General features: G+C 59.4%; 8 protein-coding genes across 8 annotated transcripts; 2 read left to right on the plus strand and 6 right to left on the minus strand.

Annotated features, from left to right (window-relative positions):
- Positions 1-4: 4 nt before the first annotated feature.
- Positions 5-1759, plus strand: F5Z01DRAFT_680819 (S-adenosyl-L-methionine-dependent methyltransferase; the record flags this gene model as incomplete). Its single annotated transcript, XM_046265632.1, has 3 exons — positions 5-27; positions 297-832; positions 888-1759. The coding sequence occupies 3 exons, from the start codon at positions 5-7 to the stop codon at positions 1757-1759; spliced, it is 1431 nt and encodes a 476-aa protein (XP_046119120.1).
- A 75-nt stretch (positions 1760-1834) lies between these two features.
- On the minus strand, positions 1835-4294 carry F5Z01DRAFT_652377 (transmembrane receptor, eukaryota). The gene is made up of 5 exons (XM_046263280.1): positions 3779-4294; positions 3694-3727; positions 3469-3635; positions 3039-3402; positions 1835-2985 (listed from the first exon to the last, which is right to left on the minus strand). Exons 1-5 carry the CDS (start codon positions 3848-3850, stop codon positions 1997-1999), a joined length of 1626 nt encoding a protein of 541 aa, XP_046119121.1. The 5' UTR covers positions 3851-4294; the 3' UTR covers positions 1835-1996.
- A 2-nt stretch (positions 4295-4296) lies between these two features.
- On the plus strand, positions 4297-6199 carry F5Z01DRAFT_37168 (uncharacterized protein). The gene is made up of 2 exons (XM_046259349.1): positions 4297-4352; positions 4412-6199. The coding sequence occupies exons 1-2, from the start codon at positions 4326-4328 to the stop codon at positions 6128-6130; spliced, it is 1746 nt and encodes a 581-aa protein (XP_046119122.1). The 5' UTR covers positions 4297-4325; the 3' UTR covers positions 6131-6199.
- A 68-nt stretch (positions 6200-6267) lies between these two features.
- F5Z01DRAFT_620442 (uncharacterized protein) lies at positions 6268-8402 on the minus strand (the record flags this gene model as incomplete). The annotated part of the gene is made up of 3 exons (XM_046261139.1): positions 6268-7875; positions 8038-8280; positions 8343-8402. 3 exons carry the CDS (start codon positions 8400-8402, stop codon positions 6268-6270), a joined length of 1911 nt encoding a protein of 636 aa, XP_046119123.1.
- A 1519-nt stretch (positions 8403-9921) lies between these two features.
- F5Z01DRAFT_680823 (putative glucan endo-1,3-beta-glucosidase precursor) lies at positions 9922-11100 on the minus strand (the record flags this gene model as incomplete). Its single annotated transcript, XM_046265633.1, has 1 exon — positions 9922-11100. The coding sequence occupies one exon, from the start codon at positions 11098-11100 to the stop codon at positions 9922-9924; it is 1179 nt and encodes a 392-aa protein (XP_046119124.1).
- A 1017-nt stretch (positions 11101-12117) lies between these two features.
- Positions 12118-12972, minus strand: F5Z01DRAFT_673157 (concanavalin A-like lectin/glucanase domain-containing protein; the record flags this gene model as incomplete). Its single annotated transcript, XM_046264901.1, has 2 exons — positions 12118-12564; positions 12649-12972. The coding sequence occupies 2 exons, from the start codon at positions 12970-12972 to the stop codon at positions 12118-12120; spliced, it is 771 nt and encodes a 256-aa protein (XP_046119125.1).
- A 1011-nt stretch (positions 12973-13983) lies between these two features.
- F5Z01DRAFT_37045 (fungal-specific transcription factor domain-containing protein) lies at positions 13984-16849 on the minus strand. Its single transcript, XM_046259338.1, has 2 exons — positions 16553-16849; positions 13984-16478 (listed from the first exon to the last, which is right to left on the minus strand). Exons 1-2 carry the CDS (start codon positions 16704-16706, stop codon positions 14233-14235), a joined length of 2400 nt encoding a protein of 799 aa, XP_046119126.1. The 5' UTR covers positions 16707-16849; the 3' UTR covers positions 13984-14232.
- F5Z01DRAFT_37044 (uncharacterized protein) lies at positions 16850-17435 on the minus strand. The gene has a single exon (XM_046259337.1). It carries the CDS (start codon positions 17312-17314, stop codon positions 16994-16996), a length of 321 nt encoding a protein of 106 aa, XP_046119127.1. The 5' UTR covers positions 17315-17435; the 3' UTR covers positions 16850-16993.
- Positions 17436-20680: the final 3245 nt, after the last annotated feature.

The raw sequence follows: 20680 nt of genomic DNA on the forward strand, positions 1-20680 counted from the left end.
GTCCATGTCACGTCTCCAATCCATAAGGTAGCTCTCTCATTCACCACAAACCTGAGATATACATACTGAGCGACTGAGCAAGCGCATCTAATTACTGGCGGATCTGCATACCAAGAACAACAGTGTTAATTTACCACACCCTCCCAAGCGACACCGACGGAAGACCATGTTGCCTGGACCACCAAAATGATGCGCTCAGCCTCTGCCTTCACGAGGAGCATCCGCCCTCTCACAGCTCGTGGGCCCTACCTAGCAGCGAGCAAACCAATGCGGAGCTTCACCTGCACGCGTATAAGACGGCAGGAGGAGCGACAATGGTCCACGCCCCTCGCCAAGCAGCTCTTTGAGGCCATCTCCCTCACCGGGCCCGTTCCCCTATCCTCCTACATGCGCATGTGCCTCACAGGCGACCTGGGCGGCTACTACACGGGCGCCATCGCCGAGGGCCGGGACCAGTTTGGCGCCAAGGGCGACTTTGTCACGTCCCCCGAGATCTCGCAGATCTTTGGCGAGCTCATCGGCATATGGTTCATCGCGGAATGGATCAACCAGGGCCGTCCCAAGAGCGGCGTGCAAATCATCGAGGTCGGCCCCGGTCGGGGCACACTCATGGACGACATGCTGCGGACGATTCAGCGGTTTCCTGCTATGGCCGCCAGCGTCGAGTCTGTGTACATGGTCGAGGCGAGCAAGGAGCTGAGGGAGGCGCAAAAGACGCTGCTGTGCGGTCCGGACGCGGCCTCGAGCAAGACGGATGCTGGGTTCGAGAGCAAGAGCAAATACGATGGTAAGAAAATCGAGTGGTCCGACTCCATCAAAGCTCTGCCAGTCAGTAAGTCATTCTCGTCATGGTCTAGCCTGTCTCCCAGAACTAATGCAGCAAAAAGACCCCAACAAGACCCCCTTTATCCTGGCGCACGAGTTCTTCGATGCGCTCCCCATCCACATCTTTGAATCCGCCATGTCCACCAAACCGCCGCCTGGTCCATCGACCTCCTCTGCTGCCGCCTCGAGCGAGAAGAAGCACGAGCCCACCCCCGAGTGGCGCGAGATGCTCGTCTCCCCCACGCCACCTGGGACCACCCACCAGGACCTCAAGACGCCCAAGCTAGAGCAGGGCGAGCCGGTACCTGAGTTCCAGCTGATCATGTCCTCGGCGCCGACGCGTCACTCACGCTACGTCCCCGAGTCGTCGCCACGCTACCGCGCCCTCAAGGACACCCCCGGGTCCGTCATCGAGGTCTGCCCAGACGCCTCGCTCTACGCCACGGATTTCGCGCACCGCATCGGCGGCGCGCCGGCGGCGCCCAAGGCGCAACCCAGCGGGGCCGCGCTCATCCTGGACTACGGCACGTCCGACACCATCCCCGTCAACTCCCTCCGCGGCATCCGCCACCACAAGCGCGTCAACCCCTTCTCGGCGCCGGGTCTGGTCGACCTGAGCGCGGACGTGGACTTTCTCGCCATCGCAGAGGCCGCCATGCAGGCGAGCGAGGGTGTCGAGGTCCACGGGCCGATACGCCAGGGCGACTTCCTGGAGTTGATGGGGATCCGACAGCGCGCCGAGATACTGAGCAAGGGAGTCGGCGAGGAGGCCCGGGCCAACATTGACAAGGCGTGGAAGAGGCTGGTAGATAGGGGCCCCGGCGGCATGGGCAAGGTGTACAAGGCGCTGGCCATCCTGCCGGAGAATGACGGGCAGAGGCGACCGGTGGGCTTTGGGGGCGATGTCCGGGACAAGGTCACGGCGGATGCCTGATTTGTACGAGTTTATAGGCCGTGTACCAAGATCGTGTTGGATATTGTACGTATGTATAACAGTGGTAAAGGAAAGGTGTAAAATTTGATCCCATTATGAATGACTAAAATAATACCTGTGCAACGCTTCCTCAACAGACCTTACTCGTCGTCCATCGTACAACATGAAAGCCCGAGATCCCATGTGCGATCATAATATAACGCCTCTATCTGGCGGCCGTCTCTTCTCACAGAGAGCTCATTTCGATTTGACGAGCTTGGCGTCCTCGTCACTCCCGTCGTCGGAGAACTTGTCCTCGTCCCCGACCGCAAACAGGGTCTCGCCGTCTACACTCTCACGCGGGATCGCCCTGTGCCCTGACGCACCTGAAGACTGACCAGGGTTGGACAGGCCAGCGCTGGGCATGCCTACCCCTTGCTGTTGTGGCTGGTGGTGCTGGTGCTGATCGTCACCCTTGCCAATGGCCGCCTCCTCGTCGTCCGAGTCATCCGGCATGCCAATGTCGCCAATCTCAAAGTTGCCATCGTCGTCCTGGGCAATCTCGTCGCTCATGGCGAAGCGGCGGTTGTTGGCGGTCGGGCGCCAGATGTAGGCGATCCAGGCAATGTCGGCAAAGTAGACGAGGTTGAGCCAGCCGTCGAGGACGAACCAGCGGGTCTTCCAGTGGAAGGGGACAAAGTCCGGGTCGCCGACGGAGGCAAAGGTGAAGGAGTTGAAGAAGAAGAAGGCGAAGATGACGAGGAGGGAGGCGAGGATGGCCCACCAGAGCTTGCGGTACATGGACTCCTTGACGTGCTGCTTGCGCTCGCGGAGGTCCTTGAGGGTGGCGTTCATGGAGTTGAGGGTCCAGATGTAGAAGGCGGTCAGGGTGGCGGCCAGGGGCAGCACGATGAGGAGCACAAAGGGGCCGGCGGCCTCGGGGGAGATGAGCAGGCTGGTGACCGAGTAGACGAGGCCAAAGACAAAGTGGGCGGCGGCCAGCCAGCGCGCCCAGATCATGGCGCGGCCCAGCGTGTGCTTGACGACGCCGTAGCCCATGCAGACGATGAGCAGGAGGAAGAAGGAGAAGGAGTTGCGAGCCGCGTTGAGGATGCCGACGATGACGAGGAAGACCTTGGACCCGACGTTGGAGCCGTTGCGGTTCTGGTAGTCGTAAAAGGCCCAGGTGAGCAGCATCTCGATGACGAGGAAGCCGAGGATGGCGGTGATGTAGTTTTGGACCGGCACTGGGGGTGGTCAGTCGGCACAAGAGAGGTCAGTAGCATGAGTATAAGCTTACAGATGTCCTGCCGGTGCTGGTAGTAGAGGAAGCCCCAGTAGCCCGCCAGAAGGGTGTAGACAATGGTCATGGCACCGTAGAAGGGCAGCTTGGGGATCTGGGTGGCCGCCAGCTCGCCGTAGGCGTTGCGGAACTCGACGACGGCCGAGTACTTTTTCGTCTTCCAGGGGTCGGTCACGATGCAGTAGTAGCCCGTCTTCTTGACCATGTACTTGATGGGCTCCGAGTCCTTGAGGTGGACGGCCTTTGTGACAATGGTCGCGCGGCTGTCGTCGGTCGCGTTGGCGGCGAGGACGAACTCGCCAATGTGCTTCTTGTCGCAGAGGCCGTCCTTGACGTAGTCGTCGTTGCAGATGGCGAGGCGCTGGAGTCTGTCAGCCCAAGTGATCGCCGCCATGAGCCCGTTGGCAGATGTGGTGGTGTTGCTCACGTTGCCCCAGCCGTCGGGGTCCGGGATGCCGACCAGGTCGCGGTCGCGCCACTCGAAGATGACCATGCTGGTGATGGGGTCATCGCCCGAGTCCTTGTCGGCGTCGAGATACTTGACGAGGATGAAGGGGTCGACGGGGCCGCCCCAGGTCTTCTTGCCGTACATGCCTGGAAGTGGTCAGTCCTCTGCGGTGCGCGATGCTGGGTCTGAAAAAGGTTGACCTACCGGCGCAGTATTGGCGACTCTCGTCCTGTTCGTTCTTTCGAGTGTCAGCCGAAGCTAGGAGCTCTACTGTACTGGAGGTCCATACCATGAGGATCTCCATGGCCTGGGCTGTCCAGAGGAACAGGCCCGCGGCCAGCAGTCCCATAAGAGACTTCATCGTTTTTGGGATGGCCTACGCAGGCAGTATCGAGGTTGGGCGGGTACTTGGAGCTTTCGATCGAGGTTGTTGTGGTCTGGTCGTCGTCGCGAAGCGCTGGAAGAGAGGACAGATACAGGGGCAGCCAGCAGTACTGTAAGCAAGCAAGCCAGGCCAGCTCGGATTGCGCGGTCGTCGTCAATGTCACTTCCACGAGACGAATCCTCCCAGTTCGCCCTTGGAGATTGCAGTCGTCGGCCGGATATCGAAAGACCGCTGAATCAGTGTGTTGAATGCTTGGCTCGAAGCGATGCTGGACAATGCTTATAGGCAGCAAGATGATGGATGATGTTGGTCCGGATGCCGCGCCCAGTGGAGCATTGAGGTGCAGGTACGTAATGCAGCTGTAGGGTAGGACAGACAGCTTCAGGCACCTGAATATTTCGTCACTTGTCCATCCATCCAGTCCAAGTACTTCCACCACAACAGCAACACCATGGGCAAGGGGACAGACAAGCTCTACGTACGTACCCGCGCAGCTCCAGCACCCCCTCCCAAACACAGCTGACAGTCCTCCTCCAGATCACCCACTCCGAGTGGTCCTCGTCCGACGCCTTCTCCGCCAGCGTCGGCTCCAATGTCCGATCGTCCACCAACGCGCCCTTCCGCCGCCTGCCCTTCAACTTCTGCGCCGCCTCCCTCCAACCCTTCAAGAACCCCGTCTGCACGCCCGCGGGCACCATCTTCGACGTCGAGGTCATCTCGTCCTGGCTCGACAAGCACCCCCACCAGAACCCCGTCGACGGCTCCGAGCTGCACCGCAAGGACCTGATCCGCCTCGAGTTCGCCCGCAATGCCGGCAGCGACAGCCTCGGCGCCGGCCTGAGCGACGGCAAGGGGGACCTCGTCGACCCCGTCACCTTCAAGGTCTTCACCGACAACACCCACATTGTCGCCATCCGCCACGGCAGCTATGCCAACGTCTTCGCCTGGGACACGGTCGAGCGCATGAACATCAAGCCCAAGATGTGGCAGGACCTCGTCGACGACCAGCCCTTTACGCGCGCCGACATTATCACCCTCCAGGACCCCCAGAACGCCGCCAGCCGCAACCTCGACGACTTCAAGTACCTCAAGGAGGGCCTCGACGCCCAGCGGACGAGCGAGCAGGAGGAGGAGCGCCAGGCCGGGGATATCAACGCCGCTGCGCTGGGGAGCATGGGCGACAAGGTCAGCAAGGCCAAGGCCGCCGTGGACAAGGCGCGGCGCGCGCGGGAGACCGGGGGCGACGTCAACAGGAGCTCCAACTCGGCGGCCCTGGCCAGGCAAGGCGGCGCGGCGTCGGCGGCTGTCGCGCGGAAGCCCATGATCCAGGACCGGAAGCTGGCCGCCAACTCGGCCGCCTACACGACCGGCAAGGCCGCCGCCAGCTTCACCAGCACGGGCCTCACGCCAGAGACGAGCGGCGAGCGCGCCCTGCTGTCCGAGGAGGACTACATGCTCAAGCCCAAGCGCGTCCTGATCAAGGGCTACGCCCGCATGGAGACCAACCTCGGCGACATGACGATTGAGCTGCACCCCGAGTACGCGCCCAAGGCCGTCTGGAACTTTGTCCGGCTCGCCCAACGGGGCTACTACCGCAACATCCCCTTCCACCGCAACATCCCCAAGTTCATGATTCAGGGCGGCGACCCCACGGGCACCGGCAAGGGCGGGCAGAGCATCTGGGGCAAGTACTTTAGCGACGAGTTTGAGGGCCCCATGACGCACGCCGCGCGCGGCACGCTGAGCATGGCGAACAAGGGCAAGAACACCAACTCGAGCCAGTTCTTCATCACGTACAAGGCGACGCCGCACCTGGACAGGAAGCACACCGTGTTCGGGACCGTGATCGAGGGCCTGGACACGCTGACCAAGCTCGAGGCCACGCCTGTCGACAGTGGGAACCGACCGACGAGGGATATTACCATCAAGGACATTGTGGTCTACGTCGACCCCTTTGAGGAGTTCCAGAAGCAGAAGAGCAAGAAGGAGGCCGAGGAGGAGGAGAAGGAGAGGCTGCAGAGGGAGGGCGGCACGGAGGACGACAAGACTACGTGGACGGGGAAGCGGATCAGGGGCGATGGTACGATGGACAGCGGACCGGCCGTCGGCGTGGGCAAGTATCTGGACGCGCACCGGACGAACGGCCAGGGGACGACCAAGGCCGCGGACGAGGAGGAAAACAACACGTGGGACGAGGTCCAGCCTGCGAAAAAGAAGGTTCGCACGGGCGGATTTGGCAACTTTGACAATTGGTGATTAGATACCCCCCTCTTGCGGCAGAGGGAAAATGGCAATGGCGTTTGGCTCAAGATTATATTTACGGGTATGTCCACTCATGTCTTTCTATCAGGACCGCTTGTATGTATGCTATGTAACGCAAAAGGGCACAGCCGTCACACGGTGAGCGGCAGACACTCATCCGAGATCTCGGGCAGGCTTAGCATGGGGATGCCCTCCCAGGGCACGGTCTCAACCTTGTCGAGCAGCAACTGCTTGACCATGCGAGCCTGGTCGAGGCCGGTCTCTGTCCAGATGGCGTGGAGTCTGTCGATAATGTACTGCCTCGTCTCGCGGGTGCACGAGCTGGACATGCCGAGGGTGTAGAGGGGCCAGACGATGGTATTGCTCGCCGAGGCGAGGGTCATGAAGCGCTCGGGATCCCCGCGGCCGTCGTCGGACTGCGTCGGGTCCAGGAGGGTGGCGCGCGGCGAGGTGACGGGCGACTCGGGCGTCCGGTTCCGCGCGGGACGACGGGGCGAGGGGATGGGACACGCCGAGGCGATGGGGTGCGGCGGCCGGGTGGCCGACACAAACTCGAGCGTGCCCTTGCCCTGGCCGTCGACGTCGGGCTTGGCGTCGCGGGCGCTGACGATGCCAAAGTGCTGGGGCGTGCTGGCGATGACGGCCTCGCCGAGCAGCTCGAGCATGCGCATGGCCTTGACGAGCATGACCTGGTGGCGCATGGGGGGCACGGAGGTGCGGGCCATGCTGGAGCAGAGCTGCTCGAGGATGGTCTCCTGGACGAGGATGCGCATGGTGCGCATGCCGTTCCAGGTGGTGGCCTGGGCAAAGCCCGGGTAGATGTGGCACCAGCTGCCGAGGATGGCCGAGTTGGGGCGGTTGACCTGGGCGCAGCGGTAGCGCCAGGACCGGGGCATCTCGCGGACAATGTCCTGGAACTCGGCCTCGACGTCGCCGAGGCGGGCGACAATCTCGTCCGTGTTGGCGAGGGTGCCGTTCTTGATGTCGTAGCGGATCTGCAGGGCGCGGCAGATGGGCTCGACGATGCGCCAGGTCGGGTCGCGCGTGTTGGTGTACTGGCCCAGCTCCCGGCGCAGGTCGAGCATGGCGGCGGGCATGGGGAGCCCGCCCTGGATGCAGCTGATGAGGACCGAGTGGCAGAGCATGAGGAACATGCGGAGGCCGGCCTTGGTGGTGAAGGGCAGCGTGCCGCGGGCGCGGGTGAGGGCGGCGGCGCCGTTGACGTGGTCCTGCCAGGCGCGCATGGTCTGGGGCGTGCGGCCGGTGATGAACTCAAAGGTGCCGAGGATGAGGACGGAGAGCATGGTGCTGTCCTTGACGGCGGTCTCTGGGTCGCGCAGGGCGTTGTTGGTCAGCTGCAGGGCGGTGCCGTAGCTCTGGCGGGCCTTGATCATGGTGTTGCCGCAGCGGGTGACCTTGGAGAGGCCGGCGAGGCCGACGGCGGCCATGCTGGCGGTGACGCAGTCGACCCGGTGCAGGTCCGAGTTGGGGGGCTTCCAGACGTCGTACACAAAGTCGTAGTTCTGGTAGCAGCCAAAGTCGACGGCGACGTAGCGCGAGAAGAAGAAGGCCGTCCCGCGCTCCTGGAGCGACTTGTTGAGGGGGTAGCCGGGGGCGAGGCGGGTGAGGGCCGAGGCGGGTATGTCGATGGTCGCCTCCGAGTCGTCTGACGAGTCGGCGCCGGCGGAGGAGCTGGGCGGGCCGGAGGACGGGGTGAGCATGGCGAGGAAGGACGTGGCCTTGACGAGGCCCTGGTTAGATGGTAATGATGGTGGTGGTAATGGTGGTAGTGTGAGGGTCGCGGGCTCCTCGAGCTTGACGAGCGGCTCGGCGAAGCCATCTGCGTCTGTGTAGTATGTAGAGGATGAGGCTGAAGAAGAGGCTATGGACGCCTTTTTGACATTGTGTGTCGTGACGGACGATGATGATGAGAAGGCTCGTATTGATGACGCCGACGGCTTGGGCGCTGCTGTTGCTGCTGCTGCCTCCATCTTCTTGATGCCGCCGCGACGGTTGGTCCGAGTGGCCTTTTTGATGACATGGTTGCTCTCATCGCGGAACATGAGGTCGACAATGTTGCGATAGCCAGGGCACGTCTGCTGGCGACGCTCGCACTGGCCGCATGTTGGCTCCTTTTGGTCGCACTGTCTGGTCAGCCGGGCTTTGGGTCAAGTGGCGTGTAGAGACACAGGACAAGGAGACATACGCGAACTTTGCGCTCGCGACAGGACGAGCAGCCCTTGGAGGGTTTGCCGCAGTACACCATGCTGGGTGTCTCGGGCGGGCGTGTCTCAGACAGACATGGAATGGATCAAAGGGCGTCGGCGCCGTGAGCGAGTGGGTGAGTGAGTGACTGACTGATTGAGTAAGCGAGCGAGCGATGGATTGCCTCGTGGTCGTCCTCGCTGGGTGACGAGCGCAGATTGATGAGCCCCCGTCCTCTCTCTCACGACTCTCTCTTCTCTCTCTGGGCCAAGTCGCCGACCAACGAATTTGCTGACTGGATCAATCGAGTGACGAAGATTGGGGGAGGACAAGGGGTGGGAGGGCAGAATGTTGAATGGATTATGGATCTGCCCAAGCCCAAGGCGTGGCGTGCAGATCCGCAGAACCTGTCAATCAGGGACGAACTAATTATTAGTTAGAGTGCTGTAATAGCCGATCCCATCTACTTATTCCCGAGTTGCCAATGGCCGGCAGGCCACGAGGTTGCTGATCTCTTGGTTTCACGTGGTAGCAGGATCTGTGTGTGTCTGTGTCTGCTGCTCTTCTCTCCATAAGATTGTTTCACCAATGCCCATCAGTCGCAAGGATGCGAAGAGATGAGGAACGTCCAGCAGCGACATGGACAGTCTCGGACAGACAGTCGTCGACAGCGAGAGGACTGGAGCCGGCGCTATTGGGCTCAACTGACATGGGGGGCCTTTTGCTAGTCTAATAGGACTAGGAGAGAAGCGAGACGAAACGAAACCAAGCGGCGCGCTCATCAATCTGTGCACCGGTCAGTGATAAATTCTCCCAAGCAATCGACTTGCCTGGGTACCCCCGTCCCCATCCCCAGCCATGCACTCACTGCATGCGGTGCGTTCAGCTGGTGCATCACTGCATCATCCAGTGCCTTCAAAGTTCAACCTGTCCAGACTCCAGAGCCTTGGCCGCCATGCTTCTCCATCGGATGCTCCCGACACGCAGACACGGATAACCTTGGTTGGTCCTCGGCCTATGAGGCAAAACCAGATCACATGCGAGCCTCGCCCGCCTGGCTTGACTCCTGGACGCGCAAATGCCTGCATGAAAAGGCGCACGCCAGCAGGCCTAGCGCGACGGCATCTGGGAAGCACCTCCGCGCCCACGGACGCTAATCGAGGATCGCCCTCACAAGTCAGAACTGATCAGGAACCTGCCGCGGCATGCGACGGATCGACCAGTCTGCCAACGGGGGAACGGATACATCGCCCACGGCCCTGCCCAGCCAGAGTTGCATCACATGCACTCCAGTGAGTCCAGTCTTCTCTCCTCGTCGGCCGGCCCATCATCCACTACTACCTTGGCCTGCCTTTCAGCTTGCAACGCTGGCAGTTGGCCAGGTGGAAACACTCTCCTCCAACTCGCCGTCGTCAGACACTCTTGTAAGACTGTTCTCTATTGATGCATGCTTAGCAATATCACGGGCCGCGCATATGTACAGTTGGCCTCTGCACTAGGTAGTAAGCAACGAGCGTCACACATTCGACGTAACCCCAAGCGAGCAAAACGTCCCACGCCCTTCCAATACCTTGAACAAGCTACTTCCCGCCAACCTCCACCGTCAGCACCTTGGGATCCCCATCGTTCAGGAACCCGCTCTGGTCGGCGCCCTGGGACGAGCCCACGTCGTCGTAGGGGAAGGCGTACCCTCGACTCTCGATTGTCGTCTCGTGGCACACCCGCGAGTAGTGGTTCGTGACGGCGTCCTTGTAGTACGTCGCCGCGTCCTCGCCCTCGGGCTGCCTGCTGTTCGTGAGCAGCGTCGAGCGGTTCAGCGCCGCGGCCAGGCGCGCCCCAATGTTCAGTCGCTCGTCCGTGACGCCCTCGCCCGCCGCGAACGGGCCCGTGCTGCAGGAGAAAATGTCCCTCGCCGTCGGCTTGTCGAACCCGAGCCCGGGGTTGTCGGAGAATGTCAGCTTGCCGTCGTCCCCGACGCGGCCCCGGACGTCGCCCCAGGTGAACTGCGTGTTGACCGTCAGGTTCTCGCCGCGGTACTTGTCCCAGACGGCGTCGACGTGGCCCTTGTAGTAGTCCCGGAAGAGGTCTGGGAAGAGGACGCCGGCCGAGTTAGGGCTCAGCGCGCGGAGGACATGACCCCCCTCGCGGATGACGAGCTTCTCCCAGCCCTGGCCGTCCCGGCGACCCTGCGCCTCGAGACCGTCTGCGACGCGCGCCAGGCCATCGGCGGGCATGCCATCCACCCGCCTGACGGTGCCGACCTGGTTCTCCAGCTGCAGGGCGATGGGCAGGCTGACAAAGTCCACGTAGGACACGTTGACGTAGATCTGGGACTCGTTGTACGTGAACTCGCAGAAGCCCCAGTCCTTGCCGTAGTTGGCGTCGGACGTGTTGGTCGCGCTGGGCTCCACGAGCGCCGGGCCCGGGTTGAGGAAGAACTCGAGCGGCGTCTCCCGGCTGAACCAGAGGCGCGCGCCAAAGATGCGCGGCACGGTGACGGTGCGCGACTCGCCCGGTCCGCCGACCACGATGCCCGTGTCCTGGGCGAGGGGCTGGAGTTCCTTGGATGGCGAGCCTGGACGGTACGGCGACTGGCCATCGGCCCCGAGGATGAAGAGTCCGTTGTTGTCGCGGCCGGTGATGTGTGCGTAGAGGGTGCCCTGGGCCTTGGTGTTCTTGAGGACGACCTGGACTGTGTCGGAATTGGACTGGGTGCCAGCAGCAGCTGTTGAAGATGATGACGCAGGCGCCTCTGCCATCTTGGCGGTCTGCTGTGTCTGGCTCTTCTTCCCGCTAAGTATGCTCTGCGCCGATTCGCGTCTCTTGCGGAGCGATGATCTGAGGCGGTTCATCATGGTGAGCGACGTTGTTGGGGTGCCTGGTAGGTGCCTTGGTAAACACTACGGGTACCAAAAGGAGGAGGAAGGAGTGACTATCGACGGCGCCTGCCTGCACCTAATCAAGCATGGCCCACCGCCAGATCCAAGATTTGGCCATCGACTGGACGTGCGCGACGACGACTCATATAGTTCCAGCATGCCTATAGCACTTACTAGTACTAGTAGGCATGGCTATGTCGAGGCCGATCCCTAACGTTAGAGCCAGGCGACCTCAGTGTTGCACTCCATTCTCACCATCTGACCCCGTCGCTGGTTGCGCGTCTGGCGCTGGACACACGTGCCTCGCGACGATCGCAGTGTACGTAGCATCGAGTGCCACTGTGGGCAGCAACAAGCTGCCCATGTGTCGCTGTGATGGATCCTGTCCTGCACGCTTGATTGTGCATCGTTAGTTAGGGTGGATGCTGTCGAGGAGATGGGGCCAAATCATAATAAGTGACGCCATGATCCGCTGCCTTGCTTTTAGTGCTGGCATCTCTCACCAACAAACAAGTTGCGCTCTCCATCTCACCTTGAGCTCCATGAGATGCTATTCGCACGTACTAACCTGCATCGCTGGCAACCGATGTACGTTAAATCTACCTGCCTTTGAAATTAATGGTCACAAGGTTCAGACCAGAACACCCATAGCGCGCCAATGTGGCAGAACCCCACCTTTCCCCATCATCCAACTCCCAACTAATAGGATACCTTGAGGCACTCATCATTCATTCATGAATTAACTTGGGTAGCTTCGAATCAGGCACATGGCCATAACAACGCCTAGCAAAAACGCTACTCCATGTCCCCTCCTCCCGCTCGCTCCATCCTCCGCATCGTCTACTGGCATCATCTCGAGACCACCCTCCCTCGCCTCGCCCTCGTCGACGTCCGGTATCACACATGACTGATCGTCTCCTGCACCACACATCGCCGTGCTGCACTCTTGCTTCGTCCCCCATCCGGAAGCGACGAATTGAAGTATGCCTGTACATAGCGCACCGCCAGCAACGCATCCTCCTCCGGTGGCCCGCCTGACCACTGGGGATCACCGTTGCTCCAATGCTGCAGTATGAGATGCCCCCCCACCTGCGGCACCCCGTCGCCCTCCATCGCCGCCAGAGGTCTGCTGTCGGCGTAGAATACCACCCGACCGGGCAGGTAGTCGATCCGGTACTCGTGAAAGGCGGCCGTCGGGTCAAAGTCGAGGTGGACCTGCTGATGCATGCCCCCCGTCCCCGTCTCCTTGGGCTGGATCACCAGGTGCACCGGGTAGATTTGCTTGTCCGGCTCGAACTCGCGCGTGAGAAACTCAATGTCGATCTCTTGGGTGTCATTGAAGTACTATAGTGTACAGTCGTCAGCAGTCCAACGGTTCGTCCTCAGGGGGTTGCCCCTGACCCTTTCCCCCGCCAAAGATCGACTCACCCAGAAGAAAGCGGCACATGTCCCTTTGACCTGAGGAATCTTCATACCAGCACGAAAGCTGCCATGGTACATGTCCAGCCGCGCCGTGTCCAGCTCCGCCGCGGAGATCGCGTTGTCAACGACTCCAGCGCCCACGCGCAACGTCAGGCCTGTGTCGTGGCTCGACTCGGTGGTTGTGAAGACGTTCTCGACTCGGAAGGCCTTGCCGTATTCGCCTCGACCCTCTGAGACGGCCACGTTGAATTCCTGCCGTATCCAGTCGTCCGCTTGTCCCATCTCGGCAATCTTGGTGAAGTCTGTTTCGAGCGAGTCCGTAAACACCATCTTGTCTGGAGTCTGCCCAGGGTACGATACGGAATAGCCGCAGTCACAGTGCCCAGCCCGGGCAAAATTGACAAGCCCCAGGGTAAGAGAATGTAGCAAGCATCTTCCAAATTGCATTGCTAGGCGTGGTGACCGCGAATAGGGTTTCAAGTCGCAGCGGTAGTGGACGAAGATCGCTTGGTCGGAAGGATGCGCGGAGGATGATTCGCCTGTCACTTTGCTGTGACTTGCAGATTCCGTCTCACGGCACATGAGCAGCAGGCATTGAAAAATTAGTCGTACCAGGCTGAGTCTACGTCGGGACGACAGATTGAGGTGGGCTGAGAGACGATACAGGCGTTACACTAAATCCACATGTCACAGCATGAGATGGGATTCCAAGCGAAGCACGGTGCACAAACAAACAGGTAGCAACATCAGGTGGCAGAGAACAAGATTATGATTGCATCTGATGCTGATATATCTATACACGAGTGGATGGGCCCTGCCTCCTCTCACTTGGCGCGACCAATCCAACTCTTCATGACCAAGGTGAAATGAGCAAGCAGGCAGACAAGCAAGCTGAACGACGACGAACGAAAGGAAAATGAAATCGACGGAACGAAAAGCGCAATCGATGAAAATGTGTATCGAACAAGGTATCAATCAGAGGAGCAGAGAAAAAGCACAACAGAGCCAGAACCAACCGAATCCCAAACCAAGCCAGCAGAAACTCAATAGAAATGGTGCGAGCTATGACGGGGGCGACGCCGCCGGAAATTAAGAAAGAGAGAAAAGTGAATCCCGACGCAGTAATAAGCCCATGTTGTTGCCCCTTTATCGGGGTGTAACAGAGGAAGCAGAAAGACAGCGTCGCCCTGGATGGACCAGCCATACATCCTGCCATAGGACCGTCCTCAGCTCGCGTTGCCGCTGGCCTGGGTCCGACTTCCCCTGCATAGTCACGCAGCCGTATTAAGTTTCCCGGTTTCCCATGTATTGCAAAAAAAGAAAACGCAGACGCACGATGATCCGCTCTGCCCCGGACATCATCAAGGAGATGAGATGAATGAAAAGTAGACAGTAAAAAGAAAACTCGAGCTCCTTCCAAGGACCCTGCACGCCGGCACGAGAAGAGGAGATGCCACGCAGCAAAGACGAAAAACGAAGAGAGGTATATGCGCAAGGAAATGGCGGTAGACTGGGCCAGGGTATCCCACATCTGTCCGCGGCGAACTCAAGGAAAGCGTCGTTCAAGTCGTAAAATGATTATAGTCGGTTTTAGTACACGCTGTCCTCGTCGGCCCCCTGCGAGATCATGGAGGGAGTCGACACGTTGGAGGACGCTTCGAGGTCGTCGACGTAGCCGACAAGTGCCTGGGAGTGGAGCTTGAAGGATTCCCCCAGGCGACGGGTGATGCCCCACACAACGACTTCGTCGAGCATGGAGCCCCAGAGCCTGGCCACCACAGAGCTGAGCTGGGACAGATAGCGCTCCTCAACATCCTTGACGAACAGCTGGCGGACTTGGTTGTACATGGCCAGTTCCTCACGCGTGGCAGGCTCTTCGTCGTGTTCCAGACGATAGAGCCAGAGCGAGAGGATGATCATGAGATCCAATCCACACAGCGGGTGCTCGACACTCCAGTTGGTCGGAGATGTTCTCGCAACCCAGCGAACGCCTTGCACGACAGCCGTTTCAATGCAGTTGTAGCACTCCTGGATGACCTTGAGCATCTCACTGGACCGCTTTACGCGGTCACGGGCGTGAGACATGGCAGCGGCGACCTCGTAGGGATCATGGTAGCGGAGAGCTTCCTGGACGGCCTTCAGGTCCACTTCCAACCTGGCACGAGCATTGCGATACAAGGCCTTGGCGTTGAAGAGGAGAGGGTGGCCCTTGTGGGGGGCACTAAGGGGAACAAGGACAGCCTCGGGCTCACACAGATCCAAAGACTTTTCCCAGGTTTCCAATGCAAGTCGGAGCTTGTACTCGGTGACCACATCTTGGAGAGCTTCGGGGCTGCGCTTGTGGTACCAGACCTCGAGGAAGAGGGCATTGATCATGACACGCGTAGCAAAGGCGCTGTACCTCAAGGCCTCGCCTTGGAAAAGGCGGTCGTGTGATTCCAAAAAGGTGGCGGCAGGCGATTGCTTGAAGTACTCGGTCCAAGTGGCTTCGTCCACGGTGGGCATGTTCCAAAGAGCCTCGGTCGAAGGCAGCTGCAAGTCCTCAAACTCGTTGAACCCCATGGCCGGCGTGTGGTTGTAGGTCAGGGTAAGCAGACCAAAGAAGATGTACACCGCGTAGTATGTCCGGCGGCAACCTTCATCCTCAATCCACTCAGCCTGGCTCGGAGTCGAGCCACTGCGCGCATCCTGGCGGAGCTTGAGCTCGTAGCGATTGCCCGCAACCATGTTGGCGAGAAGACTCTTGATGGAGCACGCCCATTCAAGACCCTTGGGATCACCGCTCCACGAGGCGAAAACCATGTTCAGCATGGTGGCCTGCATGGTCCACAGTGGGCATTTGCGGGAGCTGAAGTTCTCCTTGTTCTGCAAGAACTGGCTGACGAGAACCTTGGCACCAATGTGGAGCATGTAAGCTTGGTCTTGGTCGAAAGCATACAAGGCACCGATGCTCAGGACCGCGAGGAGCAGGGGCGGCGAGACCTTGGTGGGGCTGAAGGAGCTAGGGTGCAGGAACGGCAGGTGATGGTGGAACAGGCCAAAGTACGTGGACAGGTAACGGTTGATGGAACCCAGGCCGGGCAGGCGGAACCCCTCGGGAATAGCTCGCTCGCTGTCATTGCGTCGAATGGTGTCGAGGATGATGTTGCGCTCCTCGTCACTGGCGACTTGAGGCGTCCTGAAGCCTGCTTGCGATGCGTCGAGGGAAGGGCTCTGAGGCAATGGGGTGCCGGCTCCAGAGTTCGGAAGCGAACTGATCATAGATTGCAAAGCAGGCACAAGGTTGGGATTCTGGCCTGCGATGGGCGGGAGCTGATTGGCAATGGCCTGGGCATGCTTGGCGTGCTGGGCTTCAAAGGAGCCGTTGGACGTGATCGAGTGCGCGTTGGGCTCCGCGACAGATTGGGGCATGAATCCATCCCACTGGACTTGGGGCAGAGCAATGGCGCCAGAGGGGTAGGTGACACTTGGCTCCATCATCGAGGTGTTGTGACTCGCATACGCCATGGAGGGACTCTCCTCGAAGGAGCTCTGGTTCTCGCGCGCGGAAGCGGTGGCCTTGTGGTGGAGGTCGGCAACGAGCATCGCCGCCGCCTCGACGTCAAAAATGCTGTCGTTGCCCTCCATTTGCTCGAGAGTCGAGGTGTCCAGCTCGAGGTGACTTTTGGAAGGCGTCTCCACATTGCGAGTCTTGGTACCAGCGCGGCGTTTCCCATCACTGTGAAGAGGAACACCTCCGTCTTTGGCGTGGACGGTGCGATCATGACGAAGGAGGAGATCGCGACGCACGAATGTGCTCCGACATTTCAAACATTTGAAGGGTCGCTCCTTTGTGTCTACGAGAGGTTAGCATGGAAGCTCGATACTGCACAATGAAGTGGGCCGCGGGACAGCCCGGAGGAGAACTTACGTGATCGCTCGTGACGGCTGCGATGTTCGCTTCTGCTAAAGGCTCGGTGGCAGAACTGGCATTTGTACTTTCGTTCCGGGGCCAGGGAGGCCTTCCGCGCGGAAGGGGTCGAGGCCGCGGGCGGCGGGAGAACGGCTACGCTTGCACCAGGCATGACGATGGTAGTGTCGCGTCTTCGTAGGCTGCGCGCGGGTGGACGAGTCGACGGTTGCTTGAGTGGGCGCGTTGGCACTTGCTAGAGTGAGTGACCGATGGTTGAATATCGTCTGGCTGTGACGCTCGTGTGTCTCTCGTTGGGTGTCTGTTGTGTCTGTTTTCTCTTGACTCCCAACTCCTCGCTCGCACGCGCACCCGTGGGCTCTACAGGGTGACAGTGGCGGTCTTGATCGTGTAGCTGGTCATTGGGTGCGATTGTGTACTGAGCATGGAAAGGTGTCTGGTTTATTTGATGGGTTTGGAGAGAAATGAGGCTGTTACAAGCCTGGCAAGTGAGCCGGTGGATGAAAGCGCGTGGTGTTGATGGTGGGATGATGGAATGGAGGAGAGTTGGGAAAAAGTGAGGAGCAAGCAGCAGTCAAGAAGTACGGGACGAAGGAGAGAGGGGGGAGGGGACTCGGAGGGGGGAGCTTCAAAGTGCTCGCAGCGGACCTTGGTCAGGAATCCGGAGGGGAGCAACGGTGGGAAGGAGCGACAGTGCAAAGGCAGGTAGGTGCTGGGCGCTGCCACGTACTGTGCGAGCAGCAACACAGGGCGCAGGAGCATCCCAGTGGGTAGCTGCCCGCTGTGGCCGCTGGCGCGCGACCGCCGGCAATGTGAATAGTGGGCTGTGACTGGGTTATTTTGGGTAGGTGTGCTGGTTAATTGGGGGGGGCGGCCACCAACCGAGGGCGAGGATGGTATGAAAAAGGAAGGGGATCAAGGGATGGGATGGCGCCGAAAAGAGGGGAGGGGGTGGCTGAGGAGGCTGGCTAGCAACGTACCGAGCTGGCGGGCGAGCCTGCCAAAAGATACTTGACCGGGGGCTGATGGATCCCAAGTTCACGAGGTCTCATACAGTGGCCGTGTCTGGGCATGGCACCCGTGCTACGGATCATGATTATACTTGTAAAAGCCTATATGTTTACACTGAACATCCTGAGAATTCGGTGTGAGTGTGCGACCTTCAAGTACAACATCAGATAATCGCCTGCGCGCTTGTCAACGCTGCCATCATCCTACTATGGTTGCGATGCGTCCCAGCTGGGCAACGGACTTGAGTTCTGGCAGGCATCCAGTCCGGACTTCGGGCTGCTGTGCGTTGGCACGACGGCGGGGCCATCAGCTTGGGTGGTCAACCGGCCATGCCAGACTTCAACCTCAGGCCTCTAGCGGGGTGGAGGGGTTGCACCAATTGGCCACGGGTGGAGGGGAACACTGACCTTGCTTGAACTTGAATGAGGTCGGGTGGGTTTGATAAGGGTGGGCGGGGCGCCGCTTGAGCGAGCTGAGGCGGCATGATCGTGCTGCATCACCCGGAGAGGAGTATTACTACGTATAAGCCGACCGACAGATGTTGTCAGGGTTCCCTCTGCCATGCCCGGTGAGCAAATAATGCTGTATATATGGCTAGGCCTTTGACGGCATGGTTGAGTATGGTTGCGAGAGCAGGATCCGATTCTCATGCCATGTCCAGGGCGCGACAATTTCGGCAGCACATATCGTAGCTACACGTAAAGGTACATGTACCGACGGATTGGCGTGTCACAAAAGCGGCAAGGGACCGGACGCGCTCGCAAACACTGCTGGGCAAGCCTCTTTGGGGTGCGAGAAAAGGGGGGCGCCTGCCAGTTTCTGAGACAGGGGGTCCGAGGTACATCTGGAGGTGTCGGCTCGCGCTATCCACAGCCACTCGCGTACCTACAACGCTTGTCCCTCGAGTCGCCTTGCTTCTGGTCTGGGCGAATCAAGCGATCCCTCGCGCCAGGATCGTGCTATTAGTTGTGACACGACAGCATGAACGCTTCTCACCTTCCACCTCTATATCATATACAGCGCATGAGCTTGCGTGCTGAGTGTTCCTAATCCAGGCACTCAGAATGTTCCTCTTGCGCTTATGCTTCGGCCTTCTCCATCATGTATGTCGTCGTCATGGCTATGGACGTCACGAGGAGGGGAGCTCGGCCAACTCCAACTCAACCGCGGGGAAGCTCCAGCATGGAAATCCGTCTCCTCATCAGTTCGCATGGCAGATCAGCTGCGCGATGCAGCTCACGCTTGTTGATCGCCTTGAAGAATCGATGCAGCATTTGTCAGTCAGTCTCCGGCGCAATATGCAGTGGCAGTCGTGTCTTGCTGGACCTGATCCGAAGCAACGCAAACCTCAGCCTTCTCCCACACTTCCTTTGGATGGACAGGCTTGCTTCCGTAATATTCAAATTAGTGCGGGATCGCGTTCCTGTTCCATCCCGCGTTTGCCCACACTGTGACGACGTGCCTGGCAGACGGCAGTCATCGCTCCCCGTTACAGTGCGCGCTGTGATCATCGACACGGCTCGCCGCTTGAAGCAGGGCGCTGTGACGGCGTAATCTCTCTGTTCATTTCACAAAATTCCCATTCCCGAACAGGACGGGACATGATTCAAAAACTGTCCGTGTCATCCTTGCCCCTTGCGCTATACCATCCGGGCTTCAGTGTGCCCCGTCCGGATGGCTCCTGGCTCTTCCGTAAGCCAAATGGGTCCTTTAAGATCGCTCCCCGACTCGCTGGGCGCGGTCCGTCCCAATCGTCCTCGTTCGCCTCAAACGCGTGGAACGCGCCCGGAAGGCTCCCGTAATTTGACATGAGTCTATAGACTATCGCCATTGCCACTTTCAGGGGCGGGCTTTCGACTTTGAACGGCATTGGCGCTTTGACGCCGGACCTGCCGTACAGGTCTGCTTTTAATGTCCGAACCTGTCTCACCATCATTGCAGAAAATTATTGCTACAGCCTACAGCCAGCCTCGCAAGGCCTGGCGACGTCGTGCAGAACTCCTACAGGGTGACCCGCTATCGTGCTCCGCCTAGGTACTGCGATGCTATGCTTCCCGCCAGCAAGCATCTTCGCATTATGCAGACCGATTATGTGGACTTTTGGAAGCGGTGAAGCAGAGCTGGTTCTGTGTTGACACCGCAACTTGTGCAAAGCAATGCCATTTGCGCGGGTGGTTTGAAACATTTTGAACTTGGCAGTTCAATGTGCTGTAAAGCCAGTCATGCTGTTGGTCTTCTAGAACTACTAGGCGAACCTTGATGAGAACTACCTTAGAGAGGGGTCAGCACTGGCACAGCACCTTATTAATGACAAGCATTGTGCCAGGTAATAGACTGATTAACTTATAATAGTCGGTGGTGCCTCAAGAAAGGATCGACGTGACAGAGTCAGATCGGGCACAGTTGTCAGTCTATCGGAATTCGTGACATTCCACCCTTGAGCATGACGGCTTACGCTCAGTGCCGACGCTGACTGGTTCCTGAGTTCTACATAACTCGCGGCGTCTACTGTTGTTGATATGGAGCAACTCCAGGACAAAACGAAGCGTATTGTCAGCTTGATACTTCTGGTCACGACGCGAGCGCTGCTCACAAACCACAAGGCAGGACAGCCCTGCTTTGGGGTGACCAACTGAGCATTGCACGGAAACATCGAACCCTCTTTCTTCGCTGCAGAAACGCGGTGACTTTGTTAGGCAGGTCCCTTCATATTTCTGTCGTTCGGCTGCCCAGCCTGGATAAAGCAACTGGCGAGTCTGTATGTAGGTAAGTGGACAGGGCGGTGACTCGCACATCAAACTTTACCACGAAATATTGCATCCGCAAAGTCAGCATGATGAATCGCGCCGCTGTGGGTAGTGGAGGCGCTCCGATCGTGGATGATGATAGGTATAATCGAGGTCCAAAACGATCCCCTCACGACAGCTTCGTCTCTTGCAGCATGTCGGCATGCTGAGCGCCGGAGGCGGTGTCGAGCATTTGCATCGCAACTGCTGGTGTTGCTGCAAGATGCTCACCGCAACGTGAGGTTTCTGGCAGAGCATCATCGCAATGCTTGTCCTTGAAAGTGATAGACGCACGTCTACCGCTGGGGGTTTGCAGGCACTTGCGTGCATT

This window comes from Emericellopsis atlantica (assembly GCF_019669845.1).
Source record: "Emericellopsis atlantica unplaced genomic scaffold F5Z01scaffold_10, whole genome shotgun sequence".
In the NCBI taxonomy this organism is placed as follows: Eukaryota; Fungi; Ascomycota; class Sordariomycetes; order Hypocreales; family Bionectriaceae; genus Emericellopsis; species Emericellopsis atlantica.

Coding starts and splice junctions, on each gene's coding strand:
- F5Z01DRAFT_652377 (XM_046263280.1), bottom strand. CDS start 3,850: ATGAAGTCTCTTATGGGACTGCTGGCCGCGGGCCTGTTCCTCTGGACA. Junction 3,728..3,778: donor AGGCCATGGAGATCCTCATG/GTATGGACCTCC, acceptor GACACTCGAAAG/AACGAACAGGACGAGAGTCG. Junction 3,636..3,693: donor GAGTCGCCAATACTGCGCCG/GTAGGTCAACCT, acceptor GACCACTTCCAG/GCATGTACGGCAAGAAGACC.
- F5Z01DRAFT_37168 (XM_046259349.1), top strand. CDS start 4,326: ATGGGCAAGGGGACAGACAAGCTCTAC. Junction 4,353..4,411: donor AGGGGACAGACAAGCTCTAC/GTACGTACCCGC, acceptor GTCCTCCTCCAG/ATCACCCACTCCGAGTGGTC.
- F5Z01DRAFT_37045 (XM_046259338.1), bottom strand. CDS start 16,706: ATGCCTGGTGCAAGCGTAGCCGTTCTCCCGCCGCCCGCGGCCTCGACC. Junction 16,479..16,552: donor CAGCCGTCACGAGCGATCAC/GTAAGTTCTCCT, acceptor AACCTCTCGTAG/ACACAAAGGAGCGACCCTTC.
- F5Z01DRAFT_37044 (XM_046259337.1), bottom strand. CDS start 17,314: ATGCTCCTGCGCCCTGTGTTGCTGCTCGCACAGTACGTGGCAGCGCCC.